Source organism: Neoarius graeffei, chromosome 21 (genome assembly GCF_027579695.1).
Source record: "Neoarius graeffei isolate fNeoGra1 chromosome 21, fNeoGra1.pri, whole genome shotgun sequence".
NCBI lineage: Eukaryota > Metazoa > Chordata > Actinopteri > Siluriformes > Ariidae > Neoarius > Neoarius graeffei.
The window spans coordinates 53418380-53433536 of record NC_083589.1 but is presented as its reverse complement, the minus strand read 5'-3'; the positions used below and the strand labels follow the sequence as shown (position 1 = coordinate 53433536).

General features: G+C 41.1%; 1 protein-coding gene across 1 annotated transcript in view; it reads right to left on the bottom strand.

The window, feature by feature from the left end:
- Positions 1-14522, bottom strand: part of LOC132869975 (tigger transposable element-derived protein 4-like) — a 93205-nt gene extending 78683 nt beyond the window's left edge. The window contains exon 1 of the mRNA XM_060903538.1: positions 14397-14522. Coding sequence (XP_060759521.1) covers positions 14397-14522 — 126 coding nt within the window. The remainder of the gene's footprint in view (positions 1-14396) is intronic.
- Between the last annotated feature and the right edge of the window lie 635 nt (positions 14523-15157).

Sequence of the window (15157 nt, the reverse complement as noted above, 5' to 3'; positions counted from 1 at the left end):
TTCCGGAATAACACAAATTGATCTGAATGTCCACATATATGCAGTTGCATGAGTAGTCACCTTCAGGCTGAGCGTGAATTTTTCAAGTACACAAGGCGAGTCATGGTGGAGGTTCCATCAAAGAAATGATTGAAGACAAAATCAGGCAGTCGGTTTCTTCCAGAATGCATGGAAATTTTTGATGGCATTATTCTTCCATCAAAACTAGGAAGTGACGATGGCAGTTGTTCACTTTGTAATCAGAACATTAAGGTTGTGGCATTGGGGATGTATGACCTAAAAGAACATATGATATTGAAGCTTCATCAGTGAAATGTAACAGAGAGAAGGAATCAGCAGCCAATTTTTTTTTTTTTCGCTCAGAAACAACCTAGTAAAGTTGGTAGTGACAATGTTATGAAATCCAAAGTTGTGTTCTGCAATTTTATTGCACAACACAATCTTCCCATGTTGGTTGCAGACCACTTTACAGAAATTGCACCCCTACTCTTTCCTGACTGCGAAATAGCAAAAAAGTTCAGCTGCAAGCAAACTAAAGCCACTTAAATTATCCATCCATCAATTATCCATAACCACTTATCCTGTGCAGGGTCACGGGCAAGCTGGAGCCTATCCCAGCTGACTATGGGTGAGAGGTGGGTACACCCTGGACAAGTCTCCAGGTCATCACAGGGCTGACACATAGAGACAAACAACCATTCATACTCACATTTACAGTCAGTTTAGAGCCACCAATTAGCCTAACCTGCATGTCTTTGGACTGTGAGGGAAACCAGAGCACCCAGAGGAAGCCCACACAGACACAGGGAGAACATGCAAACTCCACACAGAAAGGCCCCCATTGGCCACTGGGCTCAAACCTAGAACCTTCTTGCTGTGAGGCGACAGTGCTAACCACTACACCACCATGCCGCCCACTCAACTGATCAAGATTCGTTTTGGATTTAATGCAGTGTGCAACATATCACAGTTTAATAGTTATTGCTGAACCAAATTGAGATAAGATTACCTTATTTTATGCATGGTTATGTTAGTAGTTGCTAAGGATTTTTTAGAGAAAGTAAAGATTTTGAGACACTGCAGAACAGGTGATGCCTTTTTGGAGTTAACATGTATGTGTCTTGCCATAACAAAGCCCATGCTGAATCACACAGCATGATTCAAGCATCTTTTTAGCTAGCTTGAGTCATATTTTAGCTCATTCTTCCAACATCTCTCAATAATTTACGGCTGATAAGATAGATAGATAGATAGATAGATAGATAGATAGATAGATAGATAGATAGATAGATAGATAGATAGATAGATCAGTAGGATGGCCTTTACAAAACAGACACTGGAATTCCAAGGAGACACTCTTCAATAGACAGAAACAGCAATAGCAGATGATTATGTTTACATTCATCTGAAACATAAGTGACATTTTTTGCAACATCACGGTAAAGGATGTCCATCCATTATCTGTAACCGCTTATCCTGTGCAGGGTCGCAGGCGAGCTGGAGCCTATCTCAGCTGACTATGGGCGAGAGGCAGGGTACACCCTGGACAAGTCGCCCGGTCATTGCAGGGCTGACACACAGAGACAAACAACAATTCACACTCACGTTCACACCTACGGTCAATTTAGAGCCACCAATTAACCTAACCTGCATGTCTTTAGACTGTGGGGGAAACCTGAGCACCGGGAGGAAACCCACACAGACACGGGGAGAACATGCAAACTCCACACAGAAAGGCCCCAGTCAGCCACTGGGCTCAAACCCAGAACCTTCTTGCTGTGAGGCGACAGTGTTAACCACGACACCACTGTGTCACCTGTAAAGGATATCTCACACTTAAATTTGTCCTTATGTTTTGTAGAGGAAAAGACATCTATCTATCTGGCATATCACTGCAGTGACATGGCCACTCTGATGGCATCAACCATCAAAGTCTCTAGGGAAGAATTACAGTAGTTGTTTCCTGTTGGCTTCTACTGGATTATTATAGAGGTTTTCTCCTCTCAACCATTCACACACCTATCGGCAATTTAGTGTAGTCAGTTAACCTAACCATATGGCTTTAGACTGGGACAAACCAGAGCACCACCCACGTGCAATGAACCGGTGCTACAGGTGCTCTAGCCCCTGCCCCTTTTCTGTTTGCTGTCCAAAGTGCCCTTTTCATAGGGACTGTTTTTTTTTTTTTTTAATATTTGTAAAAGATAAGTTAGCTCCAACATCAATATTCTCTACAATTTGACAATAATATATGAAATTATAGATTTATAAAATAACGTTTTTCTATGTAAATGCGGGCATCAATCCGTGACGTCATGCATTCAGTGAACCTCCGTGCAGAAAGCGCATGCAGGCGGTTGACAGTGGGAGACAGTGCGAGGAACGGCATGGTGAGGTCACACTGAAAGTCTCCTTTCATTTCTTATCTGAACATGCAATATTGTGCAGCTTAGAACACAACAGTAAATGCGTAGGGTTGTTTATCATTTAATGAAGCCGCCTTGGCTATATTTAAACCATTTCCTCCATCCATTTCATTAACGTGGCAGATTCGGAAACTTTAGTTTGAACGACGGTGTTAATAACATATTCTAGCAGCTTCGAAAACTTAAGGCTGAATGACGACGTCCACAACATATTCTATCAAGACACACAGAATGTTCAGTTGCAATTGAAATTTAGTTTTGAATAAAGTTAACTTGTGTGAAAAATTTGTTCCAAGTGCCCTTTTTTGAATGTTGAGCCCCTGCCCCTCCAAAGGTCTTTGCACGGCCCTGCAGAGCACCCAGAGGAAACCCATGCAGACAACATGCAAGCTCCACACAGAAAGGCCCTGTTGGCAACTGGGCTCAAACCCAGAACCTTCTTGCTGTGAGGCGACAGTGCTAACCAGTACAACACCGTGCTGGCCAGAAAAGACATCCGTATCATTCAAACATACACTGCTCAAAATACCCCAGAATCCAGAAATGTTTTTTCCTGGATATTTCAAACAATGGGGCGGCACGGTGGTGTAGTGGTTAGCACTATCGCCTCACAGCAAGAAGGTTCTGGGTTTGAGCCTAGTGGCCGACGGGGGCCTTTCTGTGTGCATGTTCTCCCCGTGTCTGTGTGGGTTTTCTCCGGGTGCTCCGGTTTCCCTCACAGTCCAAAGACATGCAGGTTAGGCTAATTGGTGGCTCTAAATTGACCATAGGTGTGAGTGTGAATGGTTGTGTCTCTGTGTCAGCCCTGCGATGATCTGGTGACTTGTCCAGGGTGTACCCAGCCTCTCACCCATAGTCAGCTGGGATCGGTTCCAGCTTGCCTGCAACCCTGTACAGGATAAGTGGCTACAGATAATGGATGGATGGATTTAAAACAATGACCCATATGTAATAGCATCATATATGATAGGTCCTCTCCGATCATGGCATTATCAAATAAATCTCCAGATTTGCTCTGGATATGATCCAGATTCTTGCAAGAATTTAAAAACACATCTTCAGATGCTTGGGGTTTGGCGCAGTGATACTTGGAAACACCCAGAGAGTAAACAGACATTAGCATTCTGTAGTTATCCTGGTGCAAGCTCAACCCAAAGCTCAGCAGAAGTTAACAGGAAAGCATATTGTGTAAATCTCTGCATGGAAAATGTCACGATCAACCCACCATTAGTGAGATTTATACGATGGAAATTCTCTACAGGTGTAATTATAGCTAATTAGCAAATGATATTTTGTTTCAGACATGTTAATGAGGGCAGGGATATGTAATGCATGCATATGCACTCGCAGACATGCAGAGCATGAGAAACAAAACATCAAAAGTCTGATGTATGGTCTACAAGGCCAGAAACTACACTGTAAGAAGTGATTTTGGAGAGTGGTAAATATAATCTATGCAAACCATATAAAATGTACTCGATTATTGCAGTCAGCCAAGGAATTATAAAGTAATGGGTAAATTATACATATGCTACCTATTCGTTAACAGTAACAACCATTACATGGAAAAATACGGTAAAATATACCCCAAAGCTGTGAGTCCTGTGCTCCAAATTGCGCATGCGTCAGACCGCGTGTTTGAGTGAGCGGGACAGGGAACTCTCGGACTGCCATCTTCCTCTCTCCGGCTGAAAGTGTTGTTTGCATTAGCCAATTATCCAGAAACAACATTTGAAGCTGTTAGTTTAGTGAGTTATAAAACAGGTTCATTACTTGAAATGTTGTGTGACGCTGTTGTACTGCACTTTATTTTGTGTTTTTTGATCATTTGGTGCATCATTGCTGCATATAAACAAGGCGGTTCAGTTATTTGTTGTATAAATGCACCTGGACTGCAGATTTGGTCAGTCCAGAAACAACATTTGAAGCTGTTAGTTAGTGAGTTATAAAACAGGTTCATTAATTGAAATGTTGTGTGAAGCTGTTGTACTGCACTTTATTCTGTGGTTTTTTTTTTGATGATTTTATGGATTAAAAACATTGAGATGATGAACCATCTGAAAGTCTTTTTTTGGGGGGGTACATCTTACCTTCTCCAAACAAGTAATGGTTACTAACTGATACTGATGACCTTTAATTAGTAATTATCAGGTATTACCTACTAGCAAACAAGAGATAATTTTACCCAATTTCAGTGAGAAAGTAGCTGTTGAATCGATACATAAATGTGAGGTAAATTTTACCCAATTTATTTAAGTATTTCATAACTTTTTATTTCAGTTATTTTATACTCAATATATGGAATTAAATCTACCCCAAACAAGTTAATGCAAATTGTTACCTCAGATTTATTGGGTAAATTCTATAGGTTACTTTTTTCAGTGTAAACTTTGCTACACATGGCACATTGGAGCACTACAGTATATGATATATACACTGATCTGCCTATGTTGATTTTAAACTGATTATTATTGTGGTTATTATGCTTAGCAACGGGCGGCACGGTGGTGTAGTGGTTAGCACTGTCGCCTCACAGCAAGAAGGTCCGGGTTCGAGCCCCGTGGCTGGCGAGGGCCTTTCTGTGTGGAGTTTGCATGTTCTCCCCGTGTCCGCGTGGGTTTCCTCCGGGTGCTCCAGTTTCCCCCACAGTCCAAAGACATGCAGGTTAGGTTAACTGGTGACTCTAAATTGACTGTAGGTGTGAATGTGAGTGTGAATGGTTGTCTGTGTCTATGTGTCAGCCCTGTGATGACCTGGTGACTTGTCCAGGGTGTACCCCGCCTTTCGCCCGTAGTCAGCTGGGATAGGCTCCAGCTTGCCTGCGACCCTGTAAAACAGGATAAAGTGGCTAGAGATGATGAGATGAGATGAGATGTTTAGCAACTGAATATGAAGTTAATCCTAATAAGTTGGTTATTAGCTCATCCAGCTGACAGGTGATGAGCTTATCCTATCATGCGTTGTCTGTCATCCGTCCAGCGTCGTCCACATTTCATGAAAATTGCTTCTTCTCTCTCAATTCTTCCCTGATTTTTATTCTTTTTTCAGGAAGGTAGGTCTACCTGGGGTGCATATAGCATCTACCCAAATTTGCATAATTGCAATTAATAATGAAGATATGGACTAATTAAGCTCTAATGAGCAGTTTCCACACAAATCGCTTCTTTTCCTTCAATTCTTCACCGATTTTGATTCTTTCTGGCATGAAGGTAGGGGTACCTAGGGTGCATATAACTTCTACCCAGATTTGCTTAATGTATGTAACTTATTAATAATGTAACTTATTAATGAAATTATGGACTAATTAAGCCTTAATGAGAAGTTCAACAAAAATTGCTTCTTCACAGTCAATTTTTCGCCGTTTTGGATTCCTTCTGGCAAATAGTTCAGTATTCCTAGGGTGTATATCGCTTCTCTATATAGCTTGTAGATAGTGTGCATAGCTTGCAACATTTATTGTGCAAGGCAGCCCATTTTAGATCGTTCCTTCTGGACTAGATGGCGCCGGAGTGAGCTACGCCATCATTGACGGTCTCGTTAGTGGTATGGGTTTGTTTGTTTTCCTCACAATATGATTCATTGGCTTATTTATTGTTTTAACTATGTGTTCTTTGGTCTGATTAGTGGAAGCAATTTCTGTCCAGACATTACATTAATGAATTAAGAAAACAAGCTCCATAATAAATGAATCAAATTGATATGGCACATACAGTATACACATAAGCATGTTGAACTTACTGAGTGACTTCCACCATTAAACCGTTTCAAAAAATGAAAATTGATTTAAAGATATAGCATGTTCATTCAAAAGTTGTGAATTTCTAAACAACATAGACAGTATAATATTACTCAGTGTTTTCCTGCCCCTTCTTTTCTTTTCTTTTTTTGGTATTACTTCTTCTTTCGGCTGCTCCTATTAGGGGTCGCCACAGTGGATCTGTTCAGGATATTTGATTTGGCGGAGGTTTTACACCGGATGCCCTTCCTGATGCAACCCTCCCCAATCTATCTGGGCTTGGGACCAGCACTAAGTATGCGCTGGCTTGTGCAAACCCCAGTGGCTGGATAAACCCAGGAACCTTCTTGCTGTGAGGCAACAATGCTTGCCATTGCACCACCATGCTGGCTTTTTTGTATTACTATTTATTTATTTGCTGTTGTTGTTTAATATTCTCTTTACTTAAGACAGAACTCACTCTCTCTTCTTCTCTACTCATTACCATAACCACTGTCAATTACTGTTGATGTCATTTCATGTCTAAATTTCATGGGCTCAGAGTGAACAGCGGGGTGTTCTGCAGGACGGCAACGGCGCGTGTAGCTTGCAAAGCAAACTTCATAAATCTAGTCACAATGGTGTTTGAATTCTGGATCTGACAGTTCCTCAAACTCAGCTACATCACTCAAGTTCTCAACTGGACATGTGTGCAGGACAAGTCGTTTAAAACCTTGCTCATATAGTTGTTATTTCTATTTGCTATATCAATATAAACAAGATAGAGACTGTGACTAAAGTTACAGTAATTTGTGCTAGCAGACCTTTGTCAATTGATGGTCAAGGAAAAGTTGCACCCTGCTGCCCTGAACAAAAAAAAAAAAACCTGATTGAAAAAATCATGAAAATTGACAGTTATAAGTGATTTTAAAAAAGCCAGGTTTTCATGGATCATTCCGGTTTGGTGATCTAGATCAGCACCAAAAATCAAAGCAACGTAATTAAGCCCAGAGGTATTCTTCATGTGAAATTTGGTGATGATTGGTCGAAAACTGAGGGAGAAATATCTGTAACCACTTATCCTGTGCAGGGTCGTGGACAAACTGGAGCTTATCCCAGCTGACTATGAGTGAGAGGCAGGGTACACCCTGGGCAAGTTGCCAGGTCATCGCAGGGCTGACGCACAGAGACAAACAACAATTCACACTCATATTCACACCTACGGTCAATTCAGAGCCACCAATTAGCCTAACCCGCATGTCTTTGGAGGAAACCGGAGCACCCGGAGGAAACCCATGCAGACACTGGGAGAACATGCAAACTCCATACAGAAAGGTCCTCACCGGCCACTCGGCTCGAACCCAGGACCTTCTTGCTGTGAGGCAACAGTGCTAACCACTACACCACCGTGCCACTTGAAGGAGAAATAGCATCCTAAAAAATATCTGAAAAAATAAAACAGAAAATGAATAGTCTCATCTCATCTCATTATCTCTAGCCGCTTTATCCTGTTCTACAGGGTCTCAGGCAAGCTGCAGCCTATCCCAGCTGACTACGGGCGAAAGGCGGGGTACACCCTGGACAAGTCGCCAGGTCATCACAGGGCTGACACATAGAGACAGACAACCATTCACACTCACATTCACACCTACGGTCAATTTAGAGTCACCAGTTAACCTAACCTGCATGTCTTTGGACTGTGTGGGAAACCGGAGCACCCGGAGGAAACCCACGCGGACACGGGGAGAACATGCAAACTCCACACAGAAAGGCCCTCGCCGGCCACGGGGCTCGAACCCGGACCTTTTTGCTGTGAGGCAACAGCGCTAACCACTACACCACCGTGCCGCCCCCTAATCAATCATATCTGCTGTATTTCTATTTGCTCAGAACACATTATCTGTTCATCCTGAATCATGTATTTGTGTTCAATTACATCCACATTAAGCAAAATCTAGTGAGAGCTCATAAAATTTCATGTGCAAGTCTAAGGACACCGAGAAATACTCAGTTGTTAGGAGGACAAGGTTGTATTAATGGATGATGAAACATTCAGCCAGGGGAACTGATGGAGAATGGGTGTTAGGTGAGCTGAGTATTTGGTGTGTGTGTGTGTGTGTGTGTGTCCTAGCAGCTGAATTTTGAATTGCATTTATTAAGGTTTTTTTTTTTTTCTTTCAGACAACTAAGCACAGAATTGCGGTTAGCTAAATGTGAGGTTATGAAAGCACACGCAGGTAGTACAGGTCGTACTCAGAGAACAATGCACAGTTAATGGAAAGTGCTTATAATTAAATATCAAATATGTGGTTCAGAGAAAGCTAAAAATAATACCAAGGTCGTACGCTAGTGCTTATTTCTTTTTGCACTCAGATGCTGACCTTGACAGCGAAAGTATATTATTTGAGCAAAGTTCATTTTCTGCGAGCTGCACTTTTAGAAAAAGGGATTTCAGCATTTGGCATCTAAAACCAACAGTGCAGACATGGATTTGAAGACAATTATCTGGCTGCCTCCAATTCCTGCCTGGTTGTGGAGTGAAGCATTACAGCGTCAACTACATTGCATGAACATTTCACGTAGAAAAGAAAATTCCTTGTTTACAGAAACAGTGGTTTAAAAGAATAAAGTCAATCTGTAAAAGAGGTTGCTTTAAAAGGATTTTCAAGCTGGAAGACCTGTCAGAGAAAAGCTGTACCGAATCCTGCCACCAACAATTCAAATCAACAATTCAAGTCTATTCCAGCGAGAAGAAAGAAAGAGGCTGAGATGGTGTGTTCACTGGCTTTTGTGTCTTAGACACTCATCATATGTCATGGAGTGACAGCTCATAGGCTCAACTCACGGTCAGAGTGTAAGAAGTCATCCACTTGTGCTTTCAGCACTGCTCCTGATTATTCTTGGAGTATTTTCAGTTATGATACCACACTGCTTTATGAACACAAACTTTTTATTGTCTGGGAGGCTGACCATTTAAAGATTTCATGAATAATTTATTAATTTAGGGATGTAATCAGAATTAAGTGACGTGCAAATACTTAAAAGTTAATCTCAATATTTTGTGCACTGGTATTCAGGTTAACCAAAAAAAAAAAAAAAATCACATCTCACACACGCTAAAAGCATGATCTCATCTCATTATCTCTAGCCGCTTTATCCTTCTACAGGGTCGCAGGCAAGCTGGAGCCTATCCCAGCTGACTACGGGCGAAAGGCGGGGTACACCCTGGACAAGTCGCCAGGTCATCACAGGGCTGACACATAGACACAGACAACCATTCACACTCACATTCACACCTACGGTCAATTTAGAGCCACCAGTTAACCTAACCTGCATGTCTTTGGACTGTGGGGGAAACCGGAGCACCCGGAGGAAACCCACGCGGACACGGGGAGAACATGCAAACTCCACACAGAAAGGCCCTCGCCGGCCCCGGGGCTCGAACCCAGGACCTTCTTGCTGTGAGGCGACAGCGCTAACCACTACACCACCGTGCCGCCCGCTAAAAGCATGATATCCTGTAAATAGCATTTGTCAGGGAATGGACATGGAACATGGTGAATGAAATAAGCGCGAGGGAAACAGAGCACAAAACACACGTCAGTATACAGGCAACAACATCTAAACAGAAAACTCAAAACTTAAATACGGACACCAATCCAAAAGCCGAGTGTGATAAAGAGGGCATGTGACAGGGTCATACCGGTATGATGTGTTGGAACTGCTTGGGTTTCACATGACGTCACATCTGCCTCATTAGTTATTCAAAACTTTAGCTGGTGGGCTACCAAAGCTCAGTTGACAAAGCGTTTGTACAGAGAAGGTGCATTGCTTGCACGAAAAATGCCTTACGCTTGTGTTGTTTTAGGTTGTTTGAATTGATCAAACCATGAAACTGATAAAAGTTTCTTCAGAGTTCCCCGTGAACTGATAAAAAAGGGTGAACAAACACAGGATTTCACAAAAAGACGTCGAGAAAGGTGACTTTTGAACCTCTCACTGAAATCGAAGGGAGCCGAGTTGAAGCGTGCTCGAGTTTGCAGTGATCACTTGATGAAAGGTTTGTATTTCCCTCTCAGCTATGGCCTTAGTGTTTTCCAAGTACTTTTCTTGCTGTGTGTCGTTATTTTATGGTACTTTTTTAGTCACAAAGTGCTAAAGTCCCCAGCTGTTTCTTTGTTTACTCCTCACAAAGTCCATATGCATGAAGATCGCGACAAAATTCTTCCCCAGCCGTACAGTTACAATGCGCCGTGATCACTTCTCCATCTTGTTTAACTGAGATCCAGGTCTTTAAAGGGGTTTCTGATGATCTTTGTGAATGATTTAGCTGAGAGATAAGAGCCAACACAAGTGAGAATCAAGCCAACTGTTGTTTGTTTACACTTCAACTTGCAGCGCTTCGTTGTAAAGACGCAAATGAAAAGCTTAAAAAAAACATACTTACACGGGCAAAAACAATACAGGATTCATTCGGCAGCGACTTGATAGCAATGTCCTTTACCCAGCCACATACAAAAAAGTTGTAAGCCTCCATACTCTTCTACGCTTTCATCTGTTTTGCGGTGTAGAAGGACGTCTGCAACACCAGCTAGTTCAAGATGTCAGGGAACTCGACTGAAGGGTAGTTTTCGAGATCATATAACAAATCCTTCTTTCCCAGACTGAAGGGGTCGATTCCATTGGACATAGCAATCTTCTGAATATATCTAAAGCCAGCAGTGGCTTCTAGATTACGAACATACGCTGATAAGTTATCGCTAGTTGTTTGCACTACGGCAGCCATTTAGACCACCTGCTATTTCACTTCTGGTAAAACCGCTAAGAAAAGTCATGTGACTGAAACCCAGCAATCTGATGCAGCTGATGGAAAATGAAGCCCAAGTTGGCCATGACACAATGTAGCACCCCTAGTGGTTGGGAGTGACACAAACACACGGACAACATGCATGAATCCCTGTTGCTCGCTTTCGGCATGGTGAGTGGGGTGCTGTCTTTTCATCACCGTGGCTGCTACACAGATAGGGAGAAGATGGCTGCCAGCCCGCAATCCTCACAGCAATCACAACATAATCTTCATCACAACTTGATGTTCCTTCATTACCTCATAGCCAGAATAACTTGAAGTGCATAGAGGATAAACACCCGAAAGGCAACCAAAACTTCGTTATATGTTCTTCGCGTATATTTACAAGAGAAAAACATACCAACGGACATAAAAAAACTGGAAAAGAGACACATCGGAGACATAAAACTTCTGCGCTAGCGAGTGACTGTGACAATTTGTAAACAGTTTGCTTCATTAAAAAGAGAAGATTTTGAGAGAATTTTGGCTCCTAGGTAGCTTTGTTTTATGTAGTTGTCAATGTTGATTTTAAAAGTAACTAAGTAAATTACATAGGGAAATGAATAAAGTCTGAGTGAAAAATACTGTAGTGAGTGTGCATAGAAGAAGAGTCTGGAGACAGAAATCTTAGTTTCTCGGTAGTTAGCCTGTGCTACTTGCTCTCGATAGCACTGGTTTGACCTCTTTATTCGCATTCGCTAACACTACTGATGAATGCTACACCGACTGGAAGGTGACTTCACTGCTGCGCTGATGGTGCTAGCTTGTAGGTAAGCTAGCACTGGCCTTTGAGAATGCTGATATGAAAAGAATATATAATAATAATAATAATAATAATAATGGCTTTTTTTCATGGCATATCAGATATATTCCATTCAGCTACTCGTCTTCGACTCTTTTGATATCATGCTAGCTGAATGGAATATATCTGATATACCACTCAACGCCAGCTAATATGATTTAAATATGTCACTCAGATCTGCGATGTATTGCATATAAAAAATACAAGTTTTTCAACACGAGAAGAGAAACTTCATATCTTCAAGCTAACATGTGATGTTCTTTTTATGATATAGACACATTCACAAACAAAAAGTACCCAAATTTATCAAAACAATTCATCAATTTCCTCATGAGTGACATATAGAGATTTATGTCACAGTATTGGTCCTCCATGTCCCGGATTGAGCTCGTATGAAAAATACAAGTGGTGTGTTTTCCAGTAAAACACTCGTGTTCATATTATGTATAATTTTTCATGTCTTGTCCAGTCACTTGCTGCAGCTTTCACCAGTAAATACAGTGTTTTTACTTCTGCATATTTTCACCTGACACTTTCTACTGCTGTACATTTAGTGCATTGAGCAAATCCCAGGATCAAGTGCTGTTTTATCAGCCGCCTAATAATGAGGCTGGAATCCATTCTACATTTAATTGAGTAAGCTTTTACACAATACCTGTACTTTTACTTCCAGCAAGTACCACTTCTGTGTTGTTTTTCCACCTCTGATTACAACTAGGACCTTTCATAAAGCAATATATTGGCACCATACAATATATTAGACTCTTTTTAGTTGTTGACTTCAATGCTTCAAATTCATACATATTCATTCAGACATATTTGTTTAATTTATTTTTATTGTCCCTTGCTTTTATGTAAAAAGAAAGAAATGAAAAAAGACATGATCTTTGGTCCTCATTTTCTATCCCCTGGTTTTAAAGGCAAGTGCTTGTGTTTAAAAGCAGTGGTCTGGACACTACTGAAAAACCGAGCAGTCTCTGGCATTTCTACTCAAGAAAAATCTGGAAACCTCGAAGGTATGAAGGACGCGCCTGCATAAAATGACTGAAGGTTCTGCAAGGAACTTTCCCTGTGTAAATACTGATGTAACTTTTAAAGTTAACTCGCCATCGCTCAATACAACCCTGTGTACGCTCAAGCCATGATTTTGGAAACAGTGACAAGCAAGATGGAGGCAAGTTTCTTGTTTAGCTTTCATTCATTTTATGCAAATTAGTTATTACCTTATTGTCTCAAGACAAAATAATAGATTCCTTCAATCCAAGTTGTGAATCATCACAATTTCAATTTTGTGTTTAATTCCGACATTACATTACAGGCATTTCGCAGATTCTCTTATCCGGAGTGATGTACAACATGCCCAGAGCAGCCTGGGGCAGTGTTGTCGTCAAGTCACTAAACATCAAGTCCGAGTCCAGTCTCGAGTCCCCAGTATTCAAGTCTGAGTCAAGTCCAAGTCATGACAGAAAATTTTGAGTCCAGTCCGAAAACAAGATTCCAACTGTACCATTTGATGGTGGCTGTCACTGTCTTTATGTGAAAGCATCTCTGGTATTGTGTTGGACTAACATTACTGCTCGACTGCCCCATTTTAGTTAATATGCTACAGATAAAAAGCTTGTTCATTGCTCAGCAAGCCCCACCCACTATTAACAGGGCAAATAACATGAGAGAGGGTTAACACTAGCTAGTTCATTGGTCAGCAAGCAAGCTCTGCTATCAACAGAGCAATGAACATAGTGTGTCACTTCCTTTCTGGGTGGAGTCTTACCAAATGATGATTGAAGTTCGAGGTTGTCCCCGTCGTCTCCTCGGTAGTTCTTCTACATATGGAACACATAGCAGTGCATTTTTTTTCCCACTGCACTAGAAGTCTGTATAAGCAAAGTAGACAATCCTAGGGGCGTCTCTCCAGGCATTTTAGCGCCATTAACATTAGTTTGTTCCTGAACATGACCTATGAACAGGTGAATGTACATTCTCTTGAACAAAATTAGTATAAAATTAATGTAGATATAAATGCCTTATGCCAAATTATTATGGCATGTTACAAAAAATAATAATAAAGAAAATAAACCGAGTTCTCGTCTCCAATTTACGAGTACGAGTCCTTAAAATTAGGGCACAAGTCGGACTCAAGTACTAAAAGCCTGGCAGGGGGGGTTAGGTGGCTTACTTAAGGGCACTTCAGCCATCTCTGCTGGTCCAGGGAATCAAACTGGCAACCTTTTGGCCCCAAAGCTGTTTCTCTCACCATTAGGCCATGACTTTCTAACTCAACAGTGCTTTGTTGTGCAAACATGGAACTTTTCATGGGTTTTATTTCAATACTAAAATACATTTTAGCATTTGAATACCACTAAAAAAAAATCAGTGCAAAGTGATTCCAGTAGATATCCCAGGAGTGAGTGACATCAATGACTTGTCACTTTCTAGCGTGAATGCAGGGATGTATAGATGAGAATAATTACTCATATGGATTTTCCAAAACCAATATTTGTTCTAGTGTGTAAATGCCATTACACCATTCTGATGGAATATGCCAATACATAATTAAAGCTGTATGATTAATATCTTGCTCAGCACCCTGTGGTTTTCTGATCATACTTGCAGGATGTCTATCTTTTGCAGTGCTGCTCCTCTCTGAGAGAAATCATTAGTCATTAATCTTGCTTTAATATTCTTTCCCAGAGGCAAGTAGTCGACTGACATTCCCGCCATCCCGTTCTCCATCTTACTCTGACTTTCCTGCTCCCCTGTGAGGTGGAATTTGATTCAATTACTATTTGTTCTGAATCACTACATCTTTAAATACCTCTAGTTTGAAAAAAATGTTCCCACAGCTCTCAGTAGGTCGAGGAGATTTTCAGTAGACTGTTGATACTTTCCAGTGACTTCCTGGGCTGGGTGTTACTATTCAACTGCTGCGTACATATATATACACACACACACACACAAACACAGACACACACACAGGTTCTTTAAAGACATACACTGCTGTGAAGTGTATAGCTACACAGAATTGCTTTTGACCTTTGTTTACTCGGCTTGACATACCATCTCTTTATATCTGAAGGGAAAAAAAAGATTTTGTCAGTTCTTCAGTATAATATCTCACCATCTCAGTGTGATATTTTTGACTTGTTATTTCAAGATGTCCTTAATGAACTTAATATATTATTATGTAGAGTTATTATCTCATTACCTTAAGATAATGATATACTATCCTCACTTAATATATTGCATTTTAAGTTCATTTCTCATTTACCGTACAGATATTTCACAGTTATTCCATAAAATCGAGTCGTACATGAGCTGATGACCGATGAGGCACGAAGCACCGAGTTGGCTGTAAGCCGTGTATGAAA